Source organism: Schistocerca nitens, chromosome 6, assembly GCF_023898315.1.
Source record: "Schistocerca nitens isolate TAMUIC-IGC-003100 chromosome 6, iqSchNite1.1, whole genome shotgun sequence".
Lineage (NCBI taxonomy): Eukaryota > Metazoa > Arthropoda > Insecta > Orthoptera > Acrididae > Schistocerca > Schistocerca nitens.
Window position 1 is genome coordinate 369,465,653 of NC_064619.1, and position 23,184 is coordinate 369,488,836.

Consider the following 23,184-nt stretch of genomic DNA (forward strand, 5'->3'; position numbering starts at 1 on the left):
TTTGTGTCACCATTAGTTTTCTCAACATAACCTAAGGCAAATAAGATATACAACATGATGAGATACAACAGCAGTGCAGAATACTAATTAATAAGGTAACTTATAAGGTACAGTCATTCAAACCCCAACAGTAATGAAGAAGTACATAATAAAAAAAATATTTTCACAAGTTCCTTAATGCAAAGATATTTTGGAAACAGGAAATTTAAATTTTCTATGTAGAGGGCACCTCAAAATTCTTTTAAAACTGTTACCCAGGATCCCATTCATTCATTGATAATATTTGCACAATATATTAATATTTACCATTATGATAATGCCTAAAGTAAATCAATTTTATGAAATGTCAAATAGTTTCCCAAATATTATGCAGATGAGACAGTATAAAATATTGTGCTGTTTCTTACTCCTATATGATTTTATGAATGTCGCTGTACAAGAGCTAATTCTATGAGAAGATTAATACTATTATCTTCTGTTGTATTTTCAGAAATGGTTCTTCCACCAAATGCAAATGTCTACTATGCAGTCAACACAGCATACAATCTGAACTTCATCCTTAGGCCTAAGGCAAGCAAAGAATTGGATTCAGCTAGTCGAAACAAACAACCCAAGAAGTCAAGTTCTACATGAGCTGATATATAACCTGAAGTCAAAGAATAAATATTTGTGCAAGGCAGTGATGGTACTGGCTTCATGAGCATAAAAACTTATGGTAGTATGCCTCATGCCCAGCTCAGTGCCTCTAAGAACAATTTCTTGTTTCTGGGAGACATTTCTTCCCATTTTCAGCTGCTTGAGTAAAACAATCGGTGGAGCTCAAAGCACTTGTCATAAATGGGTTATAGAGGACAGTGGTTTTTAAGAGACTGAATTTGAATTTTAGAGAACTAAAAAGTGAAAAAGTTAAATTATTATGAAGTGGTTACCGCCTCCTCGGCAAGTAACAATGTTCTTTCTTGAAATGTGTAACTTTTTAAGTTCTACGTGTACTTAAAAGAGAACATTGACTGCATCATTTCATGTACAAATTTTAGCATTTTGTCAGATGACGGTTTCATTTACTTGTGCTTTACTGTGAATTTATGCATGCCTCTTTGCACTCTTAAGAGGATTATGGATTGCCATGCACAATTATATGAAGTAATGGGTGACAGATCTGGTTTTAAATAGAAGTGAAGTTTGAAAATTGTTAGTAATATTTTTCTGGAGCTGTAAAACAAACCAGATTAGTGGCATTATAGCAACAATTGAATAGGTAATTGGTGTAGTAAATCAAATGAGAGGCATAATTTTATAAGCGCACCATTCAGTTTAAACCAAAGAGTAGTTATACTGGTTTTGTGGTGCTATATCTAATAGGTGACTGAATTTGTGGAGGGGAAAATCTGGAGATGACAGCTAAATATATATCCAAAAGAGTCAAAGAGCAGTTGTTGCTCTTGTTGCTGTGGTTCTAGACCAAAGTCCAATTTGAAGCAGTTTCCATGGTAGTCTGCAGTGTGCAATCCTCTTCATCTCTGAATAACTATTTCAGCCTACGTCCTTTGGAACCTGGCTGCTGTAGTCAAGCCTTGATCTCTGTCTACAGTTTTTCTCCTTCTCATTTTCTCCATTACCAACTTGACTATCCTTTGTCTCAGCATGTGTCCTGTTAACCAACTCCTTCATTTAAACAAATTGTGCCATAAAGCTTTTTTTCCTGCCCCTTCATTATTTATCCAATCTACCAATCTGATCATCAACAGCATTCCATTGCTTCAAATTTCAAAAGCTCCTATTGTCTTCTTGTCCGTACTGTTTACATCTGTGTTTAACTTCCATATAAGGCTACCCACTCCATACAGCTACCTTTAGAAAACATTTCCTAACACTCTAATTTATATGAGATGTTAACAGATTTCTCTTTTTCTGAAACACTTTTCTTGCCATTGTTGGTTTCATTTTATATCCTCTCTGCTTCAGCCATTGTCAGTTATTTTGCTGCCAACATAGAAAACTCAACTTTCAGTATTTCATTTCCCAATCTAATTCCATCATCATCACCTGGTCTAATTCAACTACATTCCATTACCCTTTTTATTTACTTTTGTTGTTATTGATCGTACAGCCTCTTCTCAAGACACTATCTGTGCCATTAAATGTAAGTTCCAAGTCCCTTGCTGTCTCTGATGGGACTACAATGTCGTCACCAAACCTTAATATTTTTATGTTTTCTCTCTGAACTTTAATTCCCTTTCCAAATTTCTACTTGTTTTCCCTCACAGTCTGCTCAGTGTGTAGACTGAATAACAACAGGGGGCAGCCTACAACACTGACTCTCTCCCTTTTCAATTACTGCCTCCCTTTCATGTCCTTGGGCTCTTATAGCTACAGTATGGTTTCTGAACAAGATGTAACCTTTTGTTCCATATGTTTTATCCCTGTTACATTCAGAATATCAAATTGCATATTCTGGTCAGCATTTTGGAAATCTACTAATGCTATAAGTTGAAGTTTGCCTTTCCCTCATATGTTTCTACATTTCTATGGAAACCTTACTAATCTCCCTGAGGTTTGCTTCTACGAGTGTTTCTATTCTGTAAATAATTTACGTTTGTGTTTTTCGGTTATTATTTATTAAACTGATCTTTCAGTAATATTCGCATTGGCATTCTCTAAATAAATAATTTAAAAAAATATATTTATTGTAACAGCCTCGGTGAATATAGTCCCACTTGATTACTATTTTCAATCAGGTCTAATGATCATCATCTTATCTGAAAATAAAATAAAATAAAATAAAACATTTATAACTAACAACACCAATGACTTTGCTGATAGTGCCAAACATATTTCAGTACAGTAGATGCGCTGCTTGCATCATTTAATGAACTTATTTAGTATTAACATTTTATATCATTTTTAGATCTGAAGATGATCATAACATGTGACCGAAACTACTTATCAAGTGTGATTATTCGTACTGAGACTATTATAACAAATATTTAAAAAAATTGAACAGTTGCAGACTCTCATGACAATAATGCCTTCCTTTACTAAAATAAATAAATAAATAAACAAACAAACAAACATTAGCAGTTAGAACAAGGAACTCAAAAATAATGCTAAGATACTGAAGACATAATGTTGCCAGCAAACCTATTGGACAGTGTAGTTCTACAAACATGACTATAAATTGATGGAAAGTTGGCAAGACAGAGTAGATAAAAATAAATAAAATGTGTCGATAAAAATAAATAAAATGTGTCAAATGAGCTGCAACAATAACAATAAAACAAGCACCATCTTCATTATCATCACCAGCATCTAGTATGTAAATAACTTTGCTGGCGAAGGGTGATTTTTATGTGGTGTGGGCAGCTGCTGCATAAAAGTACGATTTTAAAAACTCAGGTTATCTGCAGGCTCTTTCAGTGCATATTAAGTTAGAATTGTGGAATAAAAAATCCCTTCACTCTCCTCAGTTGGACCTGTCACCCAGTGCTTCAACTGTCTGGTAAGTGGTAGTGACCCATCTCCCTCTTGAGTGACTTGTGTCTTCAGACATTTCCAGGCATGCTAACTGAAATCTCTCAATGGACTGTGATAGTGTGTTCAGTTTTGTATAAATATTGTAACTCATTTTCTTGTAGTCTCTGGTCACAAGTTCAAGGATAAATGTGGACCAATGTAGATATTTGTACATTTTTATTGTATAATCTGAAATGTATATATATTGTGTAAGTGTGATTTGTGTATGTGATAAGTGTATGCTGTTTTAATTACTCTAGTGTGATGCTCAGGAATCTTTGTGTTATTATTACCACAAGGCAGATGTATGTAAATATTAGATAGTATTAAAACTGAAATGAGGAATGACTGTTATTTGGGTTACAGTTGTTGGTTTTCCAGTTTTAATATGGAGTCTGAGATTCCTCAATGGTCATAACAAAACCAGTATTAAAAAGAAAAAAACACACTCATTACTTGATTTTCCTATAATGCCCATTAAATGTGTGTTTGTAAGTGACAGAGCCAACATATGATCAAATATGTCATTACAAAAACGGAAATGCAAATTCCAGTATACCTGAATGATGAGTATAAATACTGTTCATGTAGGAAGGCCTGTTGAATGACTAAGAAATTTTTTAGAAACAACTTTCAATTCAGTTAAATACTGAAAACTGATGTGAATACAACAGTGCATAATTAACAAGAATGTGCATGTTAGTCAGTATTTCAGATGTCATTATGTAATGTGCAGATTCATAATGCAGACTGATGAGTTTTCCACAGAAGTGTCAGTCATACCAAAGAAAATTCAGCATAATGTTTAGCCTTTACAAATTGCCACAAATGAGTGAATAAAAGGCTGCTACAATCTGCAAATAACAAGTCATGATAATTCTATAGAGAATTGTTTCTTCCATAGATTATGTGAAAATACATAGATCTAATGCCTGATAATTAATTGAATTGATATTAAACATTATAAGCCCAGTGTTATTCTTTTACTTGATGAGCTCCTCATCAAGCATACAAATAGGCGAGGCACCTAAATGTGTCTGCCTATTTTACAATGGTATAAACCACTTTTCTCCGTATCATAACTTCCGAAAACAAGCTGTCAACAAAGAGATCTTTCTTGTTAGTTATGTTGTCTCTTCAGGAAAAGTGTAATTCACGTACATAATTCAGCTATTAAAATTTTTCTTTATGCTGAAGTTTTTCTAGGTTAAATTTAATATGAAAGTAAGATAAATTTGAAGAATGACAACCTGCACACTCTTGTTGGTATGTACAGCTTCTTTGTTCCATCTACACTGAAATTTAAAGGAACCTTTCAGTGTGACATCATCTTATGGAATGGAAGATATGAAATAGTATGAATCTCAGAATTAATGGTGCCTGTTTGCTCACATAACCGGGTGCCTATTTTATGTGATGAAATGTCTTTTTTAGTCATACATGTATGTGCAATATGTTAAGATATTATCTCAAATATATTTGTTTGGTGGCCAATTGAAAACAAAGAACATAGATTGGTAAAGATGACATCATAAATATGATGTGTGTGAAACATAAAAGTGATATTATTGTCAAAATGTGCAATGGAGTACCAAGATTGATTAATAGCCTCCTGTCCTTTGACATTAGGTATAGAGGAATCTTGGAATTATATCTAAAACATGTTTGTAATTGAATGTAAACTATGTTTAATAAATGCTGTGCTCTTAAGACCTGTAAAACCACCAGTTGATGTACTTGGTCTATAAATTACTGTAGATAAAATACTACCTATAGATTACACCATTACTTTCATAAACAGGGAATTTGTAACACTTTGTATGCTTGTATACTGACAAATTGAGAATGATGTAATTAATATGCTGTGTACATCTGTATCTATCTATTTATTGTTACATAAGTTAACTGTACATTGAACCACCTCTATACAATGTATAAAAAAACAAAATGCTCACTTTCATATTGTTTTTAGATGTTTGTATGTTGTATATAGTAAATGTTTTTAACAATGATGTTTCCTACACTCAAGTGTATTCCTCCTGCCCCAAAGCATCTATAATTACAAATACAAAAATAATTACAAAAAGATGTTTTTGTTCTGCTGCTGTGTCTACATTTGCAGTGAATTGTTCTAACTGCTAAAACCTGCAAGTTGGACCAGAACTCTAATAATCTGGATCTCGACTTCTGCAGATTTTTACCAATTAAGTTATCCAGGCATACCTCTTAGCTTTGCTCAGAACTTCTGTCTGTCAACATCTCTCTCCTAATTTTTAAACTTTGCATAGGCAGCATACACACTGAAATACCACCTGAAACTAAAGGATATGGCGGAGAATAGATACTGGTAAGAGTCCTTCTTAATGCTGTGGTATGTAACTTCAGTTGCAGTTAGTAAGGGATGAGTATTAGCACACTGACACATTTTGAATCAGCCTACGAGACACACCAGGATTGCCTATAAAGACAACATTTAAAATCCTTGTCCAGCACAGAGACAAGACTTGTAGTTGTTTGACATTTCTTGAGAAATTTTCCACAGGTCCATGCTATCTCAAATGCCATGTGCATCAGCTATATAACAAAGCATCTGCAGTGATGATAAGTACAGCTCCATGAATGCAGATTTAAAGCATTTGTTTAGATTACAGACTCATTTCCTAGTATCATTAAATGTGATATTCACTAAATTCATGAGACCTTAAGCATGCCCTTGTAAGTTAATAAGGAGGGTTATTCCAAAAGTAATGCCTATGACTTTGGATGCCCACCCCAGATGTCATTCGTGTAGTGCTAATGCTTGAACCTTCCTCTTTCATTTATAGGTGGTTCCATTGTTCAGTGGACGCGCTTATAAAACAGCAATTTGTGATTGAATTCCTCACTGCTGAAGAAATTGAACTGACTGAAATCCATTGATGCTTGCAAAAGGTGTACAGAGACAATGCAATAGATGTGAGCAATTTGAGGCAATGGGTATGGCACGTTCAAAGTGGCGAAAAGGATGTGCATGACATGCCACGGCCCAATCAACCCTACACAGCTGTCATCCCTTGCAATGAAAAGTGTCTAGATCAACTCATCCGTGCTGATTGGTGCATAAGGACCAGAGAACTATGTGAAAACCTCACTGTTAGCTGTAATGCCTTTGAAACAATGTTGGAACATCTTGGTTATCACAAAGTCTGTGTGAGATGGGTGCTGTGGATGCTTACAGAAGAACAAAAAACTCATCAAATGGAAATTTGGCAGGACCTACTGGACCAATATGAAGCTGAAAGTGACAGTTTTTCTGAACAGCATCATCATCGGCAGAGATGAGATGTGGTGTCACGACTATGAGCTGAAATCCAAAAGACAGGCCATGGAATGGTGACATGTGAATTCTTCATCAAAAAAGAAATTCAAGCCACAGCCATCTGCAGGCAATGTGATGTGCACAGTCTGCTGGGTTAGCCAGAGTGTGGTTCTTTTGGATGCTGTAGCCTGCAAAAACTGTCAATGCAGTATGCCACAAGATGACACTGACTAAACAGAAAACCGAATTTCCAGGGTAAGGCCAGAGAAGAAGACCAACTTGCAACCATGCAACTCACTGCAAAATTTGGCTGAACTGTCTTGCCACATCCACCATACATTTCCGATTTAGCACATTCAGACTTCTGTCTCGTTGGACCTCTGAAAAATAGACTCCGTGGTGAACATTTTCAAGACTCTGATGCAGTTGTCAAAGCTGTAAGGAAGTGGTTAGCCTCTAGTTTTTACAAGCACAGTGTGCAGGCTCTGGTTCATCATTGACAAAAGTGCATAATGAATGGTGCTGACTATGTGGAAAAATGACAGTCTGTAACTGAAATATTGTTCTGTTTACCTGTGCTGCTGTGATTCATTTGTCTCCTGTAGTTTCCATGAATAAAAATAGGAGGGGTTACTTTCAGAACAACCCTTTTAATTCGCAAGCTGAATGTGTTGTAACATATTAAATATGCCTTTATCCACTCAGTTACAACAGTGAGAAATAAACACCTATTGTGAGTCATTTACAATTACATTTTCAAGGACAAGAACACTGTCGGGAACAGTTGGAGGGAAAGCTGCTATTTCAACTCCCCTAATATCTCAATGTTTCTGTGTTATGAGAACAGTCTGGTCTTATAATGAGAAAGTATGTCTTTCCAGTTGACTAAAGGTGGGTGTTACTTTAAATTAGCTGTTTGATGTTCAGCTTCTGTATTCCTGCACTGCAATTGTAATTCCTGATGATGCAGTTTTTTGTGTCACCAAATAAGGGGCATTGCTGTCATTGGAAGGGTTTTATTAGAAACCAATGAATCTAGATATGCTTGGCAATTGCTAAATATGTACTGGAACTGTGTATACTTCCTAGTCTCCTTCTCTCTTCCCCCTTCAGACCATCTCCACCTCCGTCCTCTTTTTGTGCATCTCCTCCCCCCCCCCCCCCCCCCTCTCTCTCTCTCTCTCTCTCTCTCTCTCTCTCTCTCTCTCTCTCTCTCTCTCTCTCTCTCTCTCTCTCTGACCATAACATGCTCTCCTCTTGGTCTGTCCATCTCCTCCTCTTTCACTCTCTCTACATCTCCTCTCTCTGTCCTCTTCATTCTGCCCTCTGTTCATCCCCCCCCCACCAACCTCTCTCCCTGTATGAGCTTGGGTGCCTTATTCATAGTTACTGCAAATGAAATCTTGATTGGGAATTGAAATCACTTAAAATTTATGAGTAAATTGGTTGGAATGATTGATATTCAGGGTATGAGGAAGACCTAGCTGCTGGATCTGTGGTGATATTAGCTTCAGTGGACGTATTTTGTGTAGTTTTAATCTGCAAATGAGCAAGATTACAAATTTTTGAGTGATTCAGATTCCATAACAATGTTCTAATCACAAGCCAATAAGCCATAAATACAATTTTCCTGTTTTCTGTTAAAATTGGCTGCAAAGAAAAAAACAAAACAGCACATTATTAGGTATAGAATTTTTGTTTAAAATTAAGATATGAACAAACAATACATATGGGAGAAACGTCATGTCTAATGGTTTAAATGGACTGCTATCATAGTTAAAACTGACTGCAAGAAAGAAAACTAAACCACACATTTTCACAGCATGTCACATCACAGCACAGCATTTTCTCTTTGCAGTCATTTCTAACAGAGAACCTGCACATTGTTGCTTAAAAAGTATATATCCTATTTACCTCTGTATCTTTAATAAAGTTTCACATAAAAATCTGAAGTAAATTGGTCATTGAGGTTTTTGCTAAGTTTCACCTTTATGTTATTTATACTGCTCAGAATTATTAGGGAAGACACTTCTATCAACGTTAGATCTATTTTTAAACAGATGGTACCTGTGGTCTTATTGCATAGCCTGAGATCATCACTTTCCAACGTATGCAACAAATAAAGTCTCTCGCCATGTATCAGCTGTGTTATGCATTACAATATTACATGGCTCCTCAGAAGGAAGTGAGAGTACCGGCATCCCAGTGTTCTCTTGTGAGGTACACAAAAATGTAGTTGTCGTTTGTGGATGCTATATTCAACCAAGCCCCCACAAGTCATCATCTTAATGCAGGGCAAGCTGCAAGGGCAGTCAATTTGATCCAAGGATGGACTTTCGGTTGTGTTGCTGAGTATGTCAATCTCTCTACATCTGTTATCCATAGGTTTTGGACATGCTACAGAGAGACAGATCAGTACACAAGACAAGATGTACATGGTCGTCGATTCGTTATAACCCCACGTGAAGACCAATATCTGGTCATCTCAGCATTGTAGCATTATATGGCTGCTGGAGCACTCAAAGACCATCCCGGAAGGGCCATTGGAGCCACAGTGTCCAGTTAGACAGTAAAGAACAAGTTACAAGAATGAACCTTATGACTCAGACGTCCTGCTCAAGTAACGTGCTTTAAATGACATCTCGCAGCTCACCTTCAGTTATGCTATTCCCAAGACAACTGGCAATTTAGTCACTGGCAAAATGGTGTTATTCACAGACAAATCCAGATAGCCTCTGATGCAAGGTGATGGCTGTATTTGTGTGTGGAGGTGCTGTGGCCAGTGGTACCTACCAAATGTTGTTCAAAAGACTGACAGATTCGGCCAAGGATCTGTGAAGGTGGGGGGAGGCATCAGTATTGACAGTGGTATGGATATTTTCACTGTTCATGGTGTCCTTACTGCAAGGTAGCACATCAGACAGATCCTGTTGTACAATGCAGTGGCTGCTGCGTGAGTTGGTGGCCCCGAGCTCCTTTTTATGCACAGTAATGTCATGGGCCATATGGCTGGCATTGCCAGGGATGTCTTATGAAGCCTGGGCATTGAACTAATCAAACGGCCAGCGGTGAGACCCAACCTGAACCCCATTGAGCATGTGTGGGACTTGCTTGACAGCTGTGTATGTGGTGTCCTGTTCCACCACAGACTCTCCAAAATCTCTCAAGGGCTCTTGTTGAAGAATGGGAATGGATACCACAGGGCAACTCCATAGACTTATATGGGAGAGTGCCACATAGGTGTCAGGTGGTGATAAACACTAACAGGTGCATATATGTTATTGAAGCTCTCAAATTCCAATAAAAAGCACCGAGGATGATGGAACGAATGATTGTTTTCACTTTGTTTTTGACACATGTTGGACATTTCAGTTCTTACTGTGTAAATGAATGAAGGTGTAATTATGTTTTGTTGTGTACTTAATTTGTGATAGATAAAGGCCTAATTTGGTAAAATACTCAATCCTCAATTATTGTTCAATGGAGTACGGCAGATGCCCAAAGTCATATTACCCTAATTCTATTGTGCAATATATACATATAATTTTGTATTATATATATTAAAAATGTCTAAACTATGTCTATCTGAATAATAAAGTTTTATTGAAAAAGTAGCAGCATATGGGTGACAAAAATTAACTTACATACTTACTGTTGTCAAACTACACTAAAGAGCCAAACAATATGACTATTGCCCACTGTGAGATAGAATGCCACCTTGTGGCATTGCGGGCAAGTGACATGGCAAAGAAAGTTTACATGCAGAGCAAAGATGACTGGAGAATCATTCTGGTGACAACATTCTGGTACTGCACGCCACGGAATTTGAATCCGCGCCGGACGTCATGGATGTCGAAGACCCATAGAGGTCTCTGCACCATCGTGCTGTAAGCTGTGGCGGCGCGCGCCTCCTGGCCCGCTTTTAGTGTGAGGACGCCACAGTTGAACACGTGGTCCCAGTGGGCAATAACGCCGCCTCCAATACCATACTTAAGTGCCGGCCTCTGCCTCAGCCAGTCAGTCTAAACTCGCTTAGGTTGGTTTACACCTCGCTTTGTGCTAGACTGCTTACTTCCTGGTTCGTGTACGAGTGGACGTGTTTGTTTCCTTGTAACTCTGTTGTTTGATCTTATTGTATTTGTTCTGTCCTTCATTGGTCGTGTCCGTCCTCTTCCGTTGTGTAGTTGTTCACGGGCCTCTCCGCGGGTCCCGCCGTGCTTTCCGTCATTTCTACCCCGTGACCGCCCTGGTCACAGTTACAACAAACATGACTGCAAATACAGAAATCAACTGATGTATGCCACTTTGACAAGGAGTTGACTGTTGTGGCTTGGCATCTGTGACAAGCATCTAAGAAATTGATTGTGGTCGCTGTTCGGTTGCTACAGCCAGTGAAACCAGTTTTGGACATCCACGCCTCATCGCAGAAGGAGGTTGAAGGCTTGCTTGCTCTGTAAAGTAGGGTAGGCAGTGATCTGCACCAGACCTGATGATAGTGAAATACTGGTGCAGGGAATAGTGTTTTGGAGGGCACCAGCCAATGCACTTAGTTAAATGGGAGCTACTAAGCAGATAGCCCCTTTATATTCCTATGTTGGCTCAAGGGAGTAATTAATTACATTTTTGGTGGGCACTGCATTGTGGAGACTTAACAATGACTTGACAGAAATGTCGTGTGGTTGCATGAATCACATTTCTAGTAACACCAGGTTGATGGTCATGTCTGGATATGCAGTCATCCAGGCGACCAGCTGCTCTAAACATGCACTGCACCCCATACAGGCTGTGGAGGACATTCACCTGTGCTTCCATGGGACCTGTGGTGGCAACTCAATGCAGCATGACAGCGGTGGAATACATGAAGATTACTATGAAGTACTTTCATTCCTTCATGCATGTGGCATCTTCCAGCAGGATAACTGTCCTTGTAACAGTGCTAGAATTGTGCTAGAGTGGTTTGAGGAGTACGAACTATTGTTGTCGTGGTGGCAAAATTCACCTGATCTGAACTCGATGGAACACACAATTTACAAGATCCGTGTGTAAATATCTGGCGCAGTAGGTCCTGCACAACCTCTACAGCTCTGCTACAACACTCTCACTTATGTTCTCTTGTGGGAATAAGCTGAAATTTTAATGTGGGTTATACCAATTCTGGCCATGCACTGCTTGAACCACCTAGACACAAACTGGGGAGCATTGTCTGATGGTAAAGCGTCTGGTTTTCCCAGTTGGGGTATATAATCTGTTTCCAATTTATACAACAGTCCTTGCGTCTGCTCTCTTCACTGATTAGAGTTTGACAGACTTTGAAAATATTTCTAGAACCACAAACATGTAATTACACCCTCCTCTTGACACTGGGAAAGGGCCAAGCAAATCTACTGCTTTTGATTTCTAGCTCTAGTAATGATTACACTTGCCTCAAACCTGAATTGACATGATAATTGCCCTCACCTCCTGGCATGTATCTCACAGAGATAGCCCCTATTTCGCCCTTCTCCAGAAGTTGTTAAATACGAGGGCTATCCACAAAGTACATTACGCTTTGGAATTAAAAATAAATAAAGTATTGGAAATATTTTTTATTATATACAGATGAAAGCCACACTTAAATACTACTTTTCTACATAGTTGCCATTTAAATTAAGGCACTTATCGTAGCTATGGACGAGCTTGGAAATTCCTTCGTAGTAAAATTCGGCCGCCTGCGCCTTCAACCATGTGGGTACCTCTTTTGGGACAGAAAAGGTGTGATTTTTGTGGATTTCCTGGAAAGAGGCACTACAATAAACTCTCAAAGGTATTGCTAAACTCTGCACAACCTCAGAAGAGCAATACAAAACAAGCGCAGGGGAAAGTTGGGCTCAAAGATCTTGCTGATTCACGACAACGCCTGGGTCCACACGGCAAATGCCACTCGTGAAGTTCTCGAATCTTTTAAGTGGTAGTTGTTTCCTCATCAGCCGTGCAGTCCCGACCTGGCACCGAGCGACTTCCACTTATTCCCAGCAATAAAGAAGTGGTTGGCTATGCAGCGTTTTGATGACAGTGCACAGCTTCAAGAAGAGGTAACCACGTGGTTGAAGGCGCAGGTGGCTGAATTTTACGACGAAAGAATTTCCAAGCTCATCCATCGCTACGATAAGTGCCTTAATTTAAATGGCAACTATGTAGAAAAGTAGTATTTAAGTGTGGCTTTCATCTGTATATAATAAAAATTTTTTACAATACTTTATTTATTTTTAATTCCAAAACGTAATGTACTTTGTGGATTGCCCTCATATAATACTTTTTGAAACTTGGCAATGTACTAGGTTAGTTAATTCTCCACATGATGGTCTGATAAGCATAGTTTTCAATCTTAATTTCTCGCCCTTACACCTAAACAGAATATGCTTGTGCAGTTTATAATAGACCTTGACCTCTGGGTAACCATCAGAGTTAAAATAACACTTAACCAATCTCAAGTTTCCATCTGCATTCTGCTCACATCTGTTAGTCTGGGACACCTTCCCAATCACTTTCTCATCTCTCGTTTTTTCAATGTACAGTATTTTTTCCTCAGACTTGTCTTGTGTCGGCTCCTGAACACTCTGTCACCCTTGGCATCTTAGACAAAGCATCTGCTATAACATTCTCTCCACCTCTTATATTATATATCTTCATTTCAATGTATCTCCAACCTAGTGAGTCTGCTATGCTACAATATACAAGTTCATGGCTTGTGATCTATGAAGACAATAGTTTTGTTTCCCAGTAGGTACTGTTGAAATTTCTGGAACCCCTACACCAAAGTGAGGGCTTCTAGTTCAGACATATTCATATTAAGTACAATTGTCCTGTGCTCTGATATATTTTGAAACACTTCCACACCCAGTCTATATCCACGTGTAACAGCAGCAATACAAAATGGAATACTGAAACTGGAATGGTATAATATTTTTCTATGGAGCAGTTCTGCCTCCAGGTTTCTAAATACTTATTCACATCACTCTGTCACACTTAAGTGGAATGCCTCTTTAGTAGCTGCATCATGGATGGATTATGGAGCAAGTTTTCACTCAAAAATTTGTGGTAGAAGACACAGTCCCAAAATTGATTTCAATTACTTTCAGTTTGAGGGCGCTGCCAATTCCTCTATTGCCTTCAGCTTCTCAGGATCTGGTGATATACCTATTTCACTAATGTCTCAAAAAATTCACTTCCTTCTTGACAAATTCCTTATCCAAAGCATAAAGTATGTTATCCAACAAAGTACAATGCTCCTCACATCTTCTGCTTGAAATCAAAACATCTCCAAATAAACACTAATACTATTCAAAAAAAGGTGTATCTAACACTTCATCCATTGCCCAAATAGAAACACATACTGCCCCATTCAACCCAAAAGATGCCACCTGAAAATAATAGCATTTTCCTTTGTGAAGGAAGGCAATGTACTTTCTTGTCTCTTCTGCAGGCTTTATGTTCCAATATCTGCACTTGAATACTTGGTCCTGTGAAACTTTCATAACATTTCCTCCATACTGCCAGGCCTATCATTCTGCTGTACCACAATTTCATTCAAATTTCATGCATCAAACCCTATTTTCACAGCTCCATCATTTTTCTTTACAACTACTAACGGGTTGTTTTACATACTTTGGCACTGCCAGTGACCCACCAGTCTAACATTCTTTGGATTTCTTCATGTACCATCTTCTGTCTTGAAACTAATAAGCAATAGTACTTTCCAGAAAATGCAATATGTTCCTCCACCTCTAATTTACGTTAAAACCCCTTCATAAGTCTAGAACCTGCCTTAAGTCTTCCTGCTGGTCATCTTCAGTTCTCACTTTCTCCATGATAATTTCCTCCTGGTCACCGAACACCTCTTATGCTCCAGGCCATATCCCTTTCTCATCTTTATTATACCGTATCACCATTTCAGTACACCTTAAGGTATCTCCTTAGCACAGTAAAACACTCCATTTGCAAAAGTCAGATTTTCCCTTTCAATTTGTTGAACAGATCTACCCAAAAAAGTAATCCTACTGCTAACCCAGGTATCATTAAGAACTGAAATTCTATTATATGTCCCATTATGGAAATATCTATTAAAACTTCCCACTTAATTGCTTTTGCCAGTTCTCCAGTTGCCCCCATAATCTTCATTCCCATTACTGGCGTGGTCACCAACTCTATCTGCTTAGTCATTGACTCATAGCATGTCTTAGATATCCCACACACCTCGGTTCCACCATCTGGAAAAGCTTTCATGGGGATACCCTCTATTTCAATTTGAATAACTTGGTGGTTATCTTCTACTTCATCCACTACAAACTGGTTCTCATCTAATAACTTAGCACTAATTTGCTGTCTCTTACTACACTTGACTACCAACTGTCTACGTTCACACAGAATTTTATGTATTTTACAATTTTTACGTATTTTTAGTCTAACAGATTCAGGTTGCAACATTGTTTTAGTTGTTTTGCCACTATTATTTTCTTCATGTCTGATTCATCACCAACGTATTCAGGTTTACAGACCAACATATCATCCTCATTAAAAAAAAAAAAATCCTGCATAACTTCTTCAACTTTCTCTTCATCCTCACTTTCCATTCCTTCTTCTCCTTCAGATAACCTCTCCTCTTCCATTCCATACTCTTGTCTCAAATGTCATTCCACTCCATTCTCACTGGACCAGGCTTTCGACCAACCAATGTCTTTGCATTCGCCATGTTGTTTTATATGTATAGTGCCATCTTGGAACCCCTGTAGGTACAGTCTCTCCATTCTGCTTTCAGCAATCTCTTCTATTTCATCCACCTGTCCCTCCAAAGACCAAAGTTCCAACCCTTCCCCAGAGGAACTATGTTTCCTTTCATCTAAAACTACACCTTCAACCACCTGGTTATCCATATTCTCTTTTGACTCTTGGCTCCTCTTCCCCTTTGACAACAAAAAGAGCTCTCCTTTTCATTTCCACCCTCTTCCAACTAATATCCCAAACCCCAAAAGGTCCCCCACATTTCCATTTTCTTGTGGCTCTTTCTCCAATTTTGCCCCTGCCCAAGCCCCAGCAGGAGTTAATCCCAGTTTCCCAGGTCCACTCTCCTAAGATGAGGTTGCCCTTTGCTTCTGTCTAAGGATCTGACATTCTTATCCATATTTGGTTACCAACCCATGACTGTTATCCCATCGGTTTGATGTCCTTTGACCTTCGTTTCTATTATTCTCTTCCATTTAGTGTGCTCCATATTGCCCCCTATTGCATATTTAAAAAATGCAACACCTGACTGGCAACAGAACAGCAGACAGAACGAATAAGTTTTTTTAGAAAGTACTCCAAGTACAAAGAAGACGCCACAGGAAGGTCGTTGGATTGGGTGTTGGCCGGAAATGTTATGTAGACTCACGAGGTACCATGTGAGCTCATGTGATGAGCCACGTGGGCAGCAATGCATTGGTTGTGACACGCTCAAAGCCCTCCAGGGCTGTGTCCAGAAGTGTCAATGTGGAAAGGGCAGCACAACCTGCTGCACAATATGGAGATGGAGGTGGCATAGACTATGGGAAAGTTCACTACATACAGCAGTCTGAGTGAGCTGTCTGTGTAAGTCAGGCCCAGGGCCTGGTCTTGTAATATTTTCTCTGGCTCGTACTCATACTTAGTCACATACCTCCGTCCGTGGGATTTTGCAATCAGGAGTAGCGTGCCTTCAATCAAGTCATTATCCAATTCTGCCTCAGACGACTAATTAAAGATTGTAGTTATTCAAGTCTTGCCTTTGTTCCATTATTTCCCTACCGAGTTCCATAACAATCTCGAACTTCCAGTTAGCTATCTCCACATTGGCTGAGTGGACAGACCTTCTCCATTCTCCACTGTCATTGAGCATCTAGACTGCTCGCTGGATGCAACATAAGGACACTATTTTCTTGTGTCAAGTGTGGTGTTGGTCGTGGATTAGCGTGCAGTTATCACGCTATGAGTTATAGGAGTAGGTCCACCTCTCTTTGGAATATCGAACCTACTCAGCCCGACGTCAAGCAAAACAATGGAACAGCTTTGAGAACTCCTTTTACATTACCTGAATAACCCATACACATATTATCAGCAGAGACAGGAACCAGGAGAATAAAAGAGCTTCCGAGAACATCTACATCTACATTTATACTCCGCAAGCCACCCAATGGTGTGTGGCGGAGGGCACTTTACGTGCCACTGTCATTACCTCCCTTTCCTGTTCCAGTCGCACATGGTTCGCAGGAAGAACGACTGCCGGAAAGCCTCCGTGTGCGCTCGAATCTCTCTAATTTTACATTCGTGATTTCCTCGGGGGGTATAAGTAGGGGGAAGCAATATATCCGATACCTCATCCAGAAATGCACCATCTCGAAACCTGGACAGCAAGCTACACCGCGTTGTAGAGCGCTTCTCTTGCAGAGTCTGCCACTTGAGTTTGTTAAACATCTCCGTAACGCTATCACGCTTACCAAATAACCCTGTGACTAAACGCGCCGCTCTTCTTTGGATCTTCTCTGCCTCCTCTGTCAACTCGACTTGGTATGGATCCCATACTGATGAGCAGTACTCAAGTATAGGTCGAACGAGTGTTTTGTAAGCCACCTCCTTTGTTGATAGCCTACATTTTCTTAGGACTCTTCCAATAAATCTCAACCTGGCATCTGCCTTACCAACAATTAATTTTATATGATCATTCCACTTCAAATCGTTCCGTACGCATACTCCCAGATATTTTACAGAAGTAACTGCTACCAGTGTTTGTTCCACTATCATATAATCATACAATAAATGATCCTTCTTTCTATGTATTCGCAATACATTACATTTGTCTATGTTAAGGGTCAGTTGCCACACTCTGCACCAAGTGCCTATCCGTTGCAGATCTTCCTGTATTTCGCTGCAATTTTCTAATACTGCAACTTCTCTGTACACTACAGCATCATTCGCAAAAAGCCGCATCGAACTTCCGACACTATCCACTAGGTCATTTATATACACTACTGGCCATTAAAATTGCTACACCACGAAGATGACGTGCTACAGACGCGAAATTTAACCGACAGGAAGAAGATGCTGTGATATGCAAATGATTAGCCTTTCAGAGCATTCACACAAGGTTGGCGCCGGTGGCGACACCTACAACGTGCTGACATGAGGAAAGTTTCCAACCGATTTCTCATACACAAACAGCAGTTGACCGGCGTTGCCTGAAACGTTGTTGTGATGCCTCGTGTAAGGAGGAGAAATGCATACCATCACGTTTCCGACTTTGATAAAGGTCGGATTGTAGCCTATCGTGATTGCGGTTTATCGTATCGCGACATTGCTGCTCGCGTTGGTCGGGACCCAATGACTGTTAGCAGAATATGGAATCGGTTGGTTCAGGAGGGTAATACGGAACGCCGTGCTGGATCCCAACGGCCTCGTATCACTAGCAGTCGAGATGACAGGCATCTTATCCCCATGGCTCTAACGGAGCGGGCAGCCACGTCTCGATCCCTGAGTCAACAGATGGGGACGTTTGCAAGACAACAACCATCTGCGCGAACAGTTCGACGACATTTGCAGCAGCATGGACTATCAGCTCAGAGACCATGGCTGCGGTTACCCTTGACGCTGCATCACAGACAGGAGCGACTGCGATGGTGTACTCAACGACGAACCTGGCTGCACGAACGGCAAAACGTCATTTTTTCGGATGAATCTAGGTTCTGTTTACAGCATCATAATGGTCGCACCCGTGTTTCGCGACATCGGTGAACGCACATTGGAAGCATGTATTCGTCATCGCCATACTGGCGTATCACCCATCGTGATGGTATGGGGTGCCATTGGTTACACGTCTCGGTCACCTCTTGTTCGCATTGACGGCACTTTGAACAGTGGACGTTACATTTCAGATGTGTTACGACCCATGGCTCTGCCCTTCATTCAATCCCTGCGAAACCCTACATTTCAGCAGGCTAATGCACGACATCATGTTGCAGGTCCTGTACGAGACTTTCTGGATATATAAAATGTTCGACTGCTGCCCTGGCCAGCACATTCTCCAGATCTTTCACCAATTGAAAACGTCTGGTCAATGGTGGTCGAGCAACTGGCCCATCACTATACGCCAGTCACTACTCTTGATGAACTGTGGTATCGTGTTGAATCTGCATGGGCAGCTGTACCTGTACACGCCATGCAAGCTCTGTTTGACTCAATGCCCAGGCGTATTAAGTCCGTTATTACTGCCAGAGGTGGTTGTTCTGGGTACTGATTTCTCAGGATCTATGCACGCAAATTGCGTGAAAATGTAATCACTTGTCAGTTCTAGTGTAATATATTTGTCCAATGAATATCCGTTTATCATCTGCATTTCTTCTTGGCCAGTAGTGTATATTGTGAAAAGCAATGGTCCCGTAACACTCCCCCGTGGCACGCCAGAGATTACTTTAACGTCTGTAGACGTCTCTCCATTGAGAACAACATGCTGTGTTCTGTTTGCTAAAAACTCTTCAATCCAGCCACACAGCTGTTTATCAGGCGACAGTGCGGAACTGTATCGAACGCCTTCCGGAAGTCAACGAAAATGGCATCTACCTGGGAGCCTGTATCTAATATTTTCTGGGTCTAATGAACAAATAAAGCGAGTTGGGCCTCACACTATCGCTGTTTCCGGAATCCACGTTGATTCCTACAGAGTAGATTCTGGGTTTCCAGAAATGACATGATAAGCGAGCAAAAAACATGTTCTAAAATTCTACAACAGGTCGATGTCAGAGATATAAGCTTACAGTTTAGCGCATCTACTCGACGACACTTCTTGAAAACTGGAACTACCTGTGCTCTTTTCAAAATAATTGGAATCTTCCGTTCCTCTACAGACTTGCGGTACACGGCTGTTAGAAGGGGGCAAGTTCTTTCGCGTACTCAGTGTAGAATCGAATTGGAAGAAGGAGAAGATGGTCCCTATTCGGCGCCAAGGGACGGACAGCGCCTGGAAAAGTCGGAAGAAGAGGCCAGGACCAGCCCAGCAGACATACGGCGGTTGAGGACAGAGTGGTGTAGTCTCAGTAGTAGCAGATGGATGGCCTCCGTAGTCGAGTGAGGACATCCCAGAAAGCGGTCAGGGGCGGCTGAAGACGGCAGCGCGAAGACCCAGACGACAGAGGACAGCCTGCGGCCACTGCGGGCAGCGAGGGTCGACACGGCGTGCAGAGGCGGTGCATCAGCACCAGACATTACGGACAGGGGCGCGAGGTCGCAGACGACGACTTGAGAGGCAGCCAGCAGCAGCGGCAACTGCAGCAGATTACACGGGGTCGCAGACGACACAGAGGCGATGCAGCACAAAAGCAATAATAGCAGCGAGAAGTCCAACAGTGAGTTAAAAGACTAGCAGGAAAGTCACGAGATGAATGTTTCCCGCGCAGGCTCTGATGCGCTAAGTCACAAAGTAGGCAATTCGTTAGTTTGACAGATGTGCTAAAATTAATACCGCAATTGTTTGGTGGCACTAAGAACACTCTAAATGAGTTCCTCGACTATTATGATCTTGCGTTTGAACTTACAGACCTAGAACAGCATGATACCCTTTTGAAATTTGTCAAAACAAATCAGTGGACTCAGCACGTAGGAAGTTATTAGTCAGAGACCTAAGTGGCACTTGGCAAGATGTGCGTGCCATATTAGTTGACGACTATGCTGGTAAAAGGATACGTGACTTCTACATATGTCAGACGTTTGCAAGTCGCCGGCCGGCCGGAGTGGCCGTGCGGTTCTAGGCGCTGCAGTCTGGAGCCGAGCGACCGCTACGGTCGCAGGTTCGAATCCTGCCTCGGGCATGGATGTGTGTGATGTCCTTAGGTTAGTTAGGTTTAATTAGTTCTAAGTTCTAGGCGACTGATGACCTCAGATGTTGAGTCCCATAGTGCTCAGAGCCATTTGAACCATTTTTTTGCAAGTCGCCAAGAACACAGGGAAAGTTTAGCTCAGTGGGGCTTAGGTTGGCTACCATGGATCACCATTTCCAGGGAAGCAATCAGAGATAGCTTCCGAGAATCGGAACTAGAAGGCAACTTGCTTTCATTTAGAAAACAAGCCGATCAGTGTTCATCCAAGAGTTTTATGATGACAGGATAAAGACAATAGTGAATGTTGAGCAACTAACGTTAGCAGAGGCTACAGAGATAGCTCTTACAGAGAAGAGCGCGATAGCCTCGGCCTGAGAAAAATACGATCGCCCCAGGTGGCGGTGGCGGTGGAGGTGGAGGTGGCGGTGGCGGTGCGGTGCTGTGGACCGAGAAGAAAGCCGCCAAGTGTTTCACGTTTGGGAAGTCAGGCCATATGGCGTGAGAGTGTCGTGCAGATAATAGAATAAGAAAGGTGGGGCCGGATGTATCAAGAGATGTCTCAAGAAAAGGTAGGGATACGGATCAATCACGAGTACTGAGGTGTAATTCGCCAAGTTATAGAGGGCCATGCATGCATTTGAAGTCCGTAACGTCTCTGAAATGCAAACGAAACGGTCAATGCGAGAGAGACTGACCAGGAAATGTTTTCCATGCGCAGAATGCACGTAGGAGAAGTAAAAGCCAGGAAAACTAAGTAATGGTGTAATAAAGCGCCGACTTACGCCTGACCTGGAAAGATATTAGCAAGGCCGGCCGCGGTAGCCGAGCGGTTGTAGGCGCTTCAGTCCGGAACCGCGCGACTGCTACGGTCGCAGGTTCGAATCCTGCCTCGGGCATGGATGTGTGTGATGTCCTTAGGTTAGTTGGGTTTAGGTAGTTCTAAGTTCTAGGGGACTAATGACCTCCGATGTTAAGTCCCATAGTGCTCAGACCCATTTGAACAATTTGATATTAGCAATCGTATGTGAAAGTAAATATGAGTTTATACAATCGGAGTGCCTGGATGGCATTACTAATTGCCTGAGATTTCTCGCAGATAGCGGTGTGGTGTGCAGATAAGCCTAGTTAGGAGAAGTAGTTAGAGAAACTGGGGAGAATATAATCCAGCAGAAAGTATTAGGATTCTGTTGCAAAGACAGAGGGAACTGTAACCCTCGAACTACAGACGAAAAACATAATGCAAAGTGAGGCATCGTTTCCACGTAATTGGCGAAGATGTGGATCTTACATTTGATGTGGTTGTGGGCTGTGACTTTTTCAAAGACGATGGAGTCGTAATCAATGACGCCACCACAAGCCTGTGGATCCCTGGGGAACAGATGAGAATGAAAACGGCACACGAGAGTAGTAGGTTACCGGCGGTGCTGCTAAAATTTTGATATCAAATTGATATGCAAATTAACTAAATTAATCAAGTAATTACCCCTCTCCCCAATCATGCCCATCCCCACGCCCAGATGATGCCATGTGAGTTGCAGCCTGCTCCCCTCTCCCCACCACTCCCCTTTCCGTTCACCTTCCTACCCTATTGGTGGTAATTTCGAATTTTGATGGGAATTTCTTTGTCCCTGGGTTGGGCTGAAGTCCCCCCACCACCCCCACCCCCCACCCGGGGAACTGGCGGGAAATTTAAAATGGTGACATCCTTTCTGGGACTTGGACACTGGACCTCCTGGAAGGAAGCCCAAATGCACCCCCCTAATGCAATTATACCATCAGAGTAATCTGAAATTGGCTGTAGCCAATAGGAACGCAGTGTCTGACCACTTTGGGGATATAAGGTGGGCCCAGCAGTTCTGCAGCCTCAGTTGCAGTCAGTCAGTCAGCATAAAGCACCAGCTGAGATTGTCCAGTGCCACCCACCCACAGCAGCAACAGAATAGGAAGAAGCTGCAGAAGGGAGTAAGTAGCCCCTGCCGTGTGAGGGATGAAGTCTTTGTGCTTCTACCATCGCTTGTAACAGTTTTTCTTCTTTGCTCATCAGTGGATACGGCGTCCTCCAGACTGTAAAGGTCTGCAACAGCTATGTGTCCCAGTCCATAGGGACCCACAGCAGTGGCAGTGCGCTGGGATCCTATCGCGTACCTGGTCAGCTGTTGAAGACACTCAGCCAGTCCCTGACTCGCTGAAGTACACCAGAGTTCCTAATCAGCATGACACAGGTCGTTGATGGGACCCATTACACCCGTCATTGCAGAATATTCGAGTGATTCTGCATGGACAAAGTGAGACTGTAGTGGATGAGAAAATACGAATTAAACCCAGTGCACCACTACTCTTCAGTTCAGTGTATAATTTAACCGCTAGTGGTTCGAAGCGTTTACATGTTGGTATAGAGGTAACTGCAGATAGAGACTAGCGTGAGATCGAGAATGCAGCTAAAAGTATTAAAGTGCAGTTTAGGGAGGGGCAATGGGATGAACTGTGTCATGCAAAATCCTACATCAACCAGCAGGC

General features: G+C 41.2%; 1 protein-coding gene across 1 annotated transcript in view; it reads left to right on the forward strand.

Annotated features, from left to right (window-relative positions):
- LOC126262711 (ral guanine nucleotide dissociation stimulator-like 1) overlaps positions 1-5,525 on the forward strand; it is a 394,400-nt gene extending 388,875 nt beyond the window's left edge. Inside the window, exon 15 of the mRNA XM_049959494.1 lies at positions 491-5,525. Coding sequence (XP_049815451.1) covers positions 491-633 — 143 coding nt within the window. The 3' untranslated portion in view covers positions 634-5,525. The remainder of the gene's footprint in view (positions 1-490) is intronic.
- Positions 5,526-23,184: the final 17,659 nt, after the last annotated feature.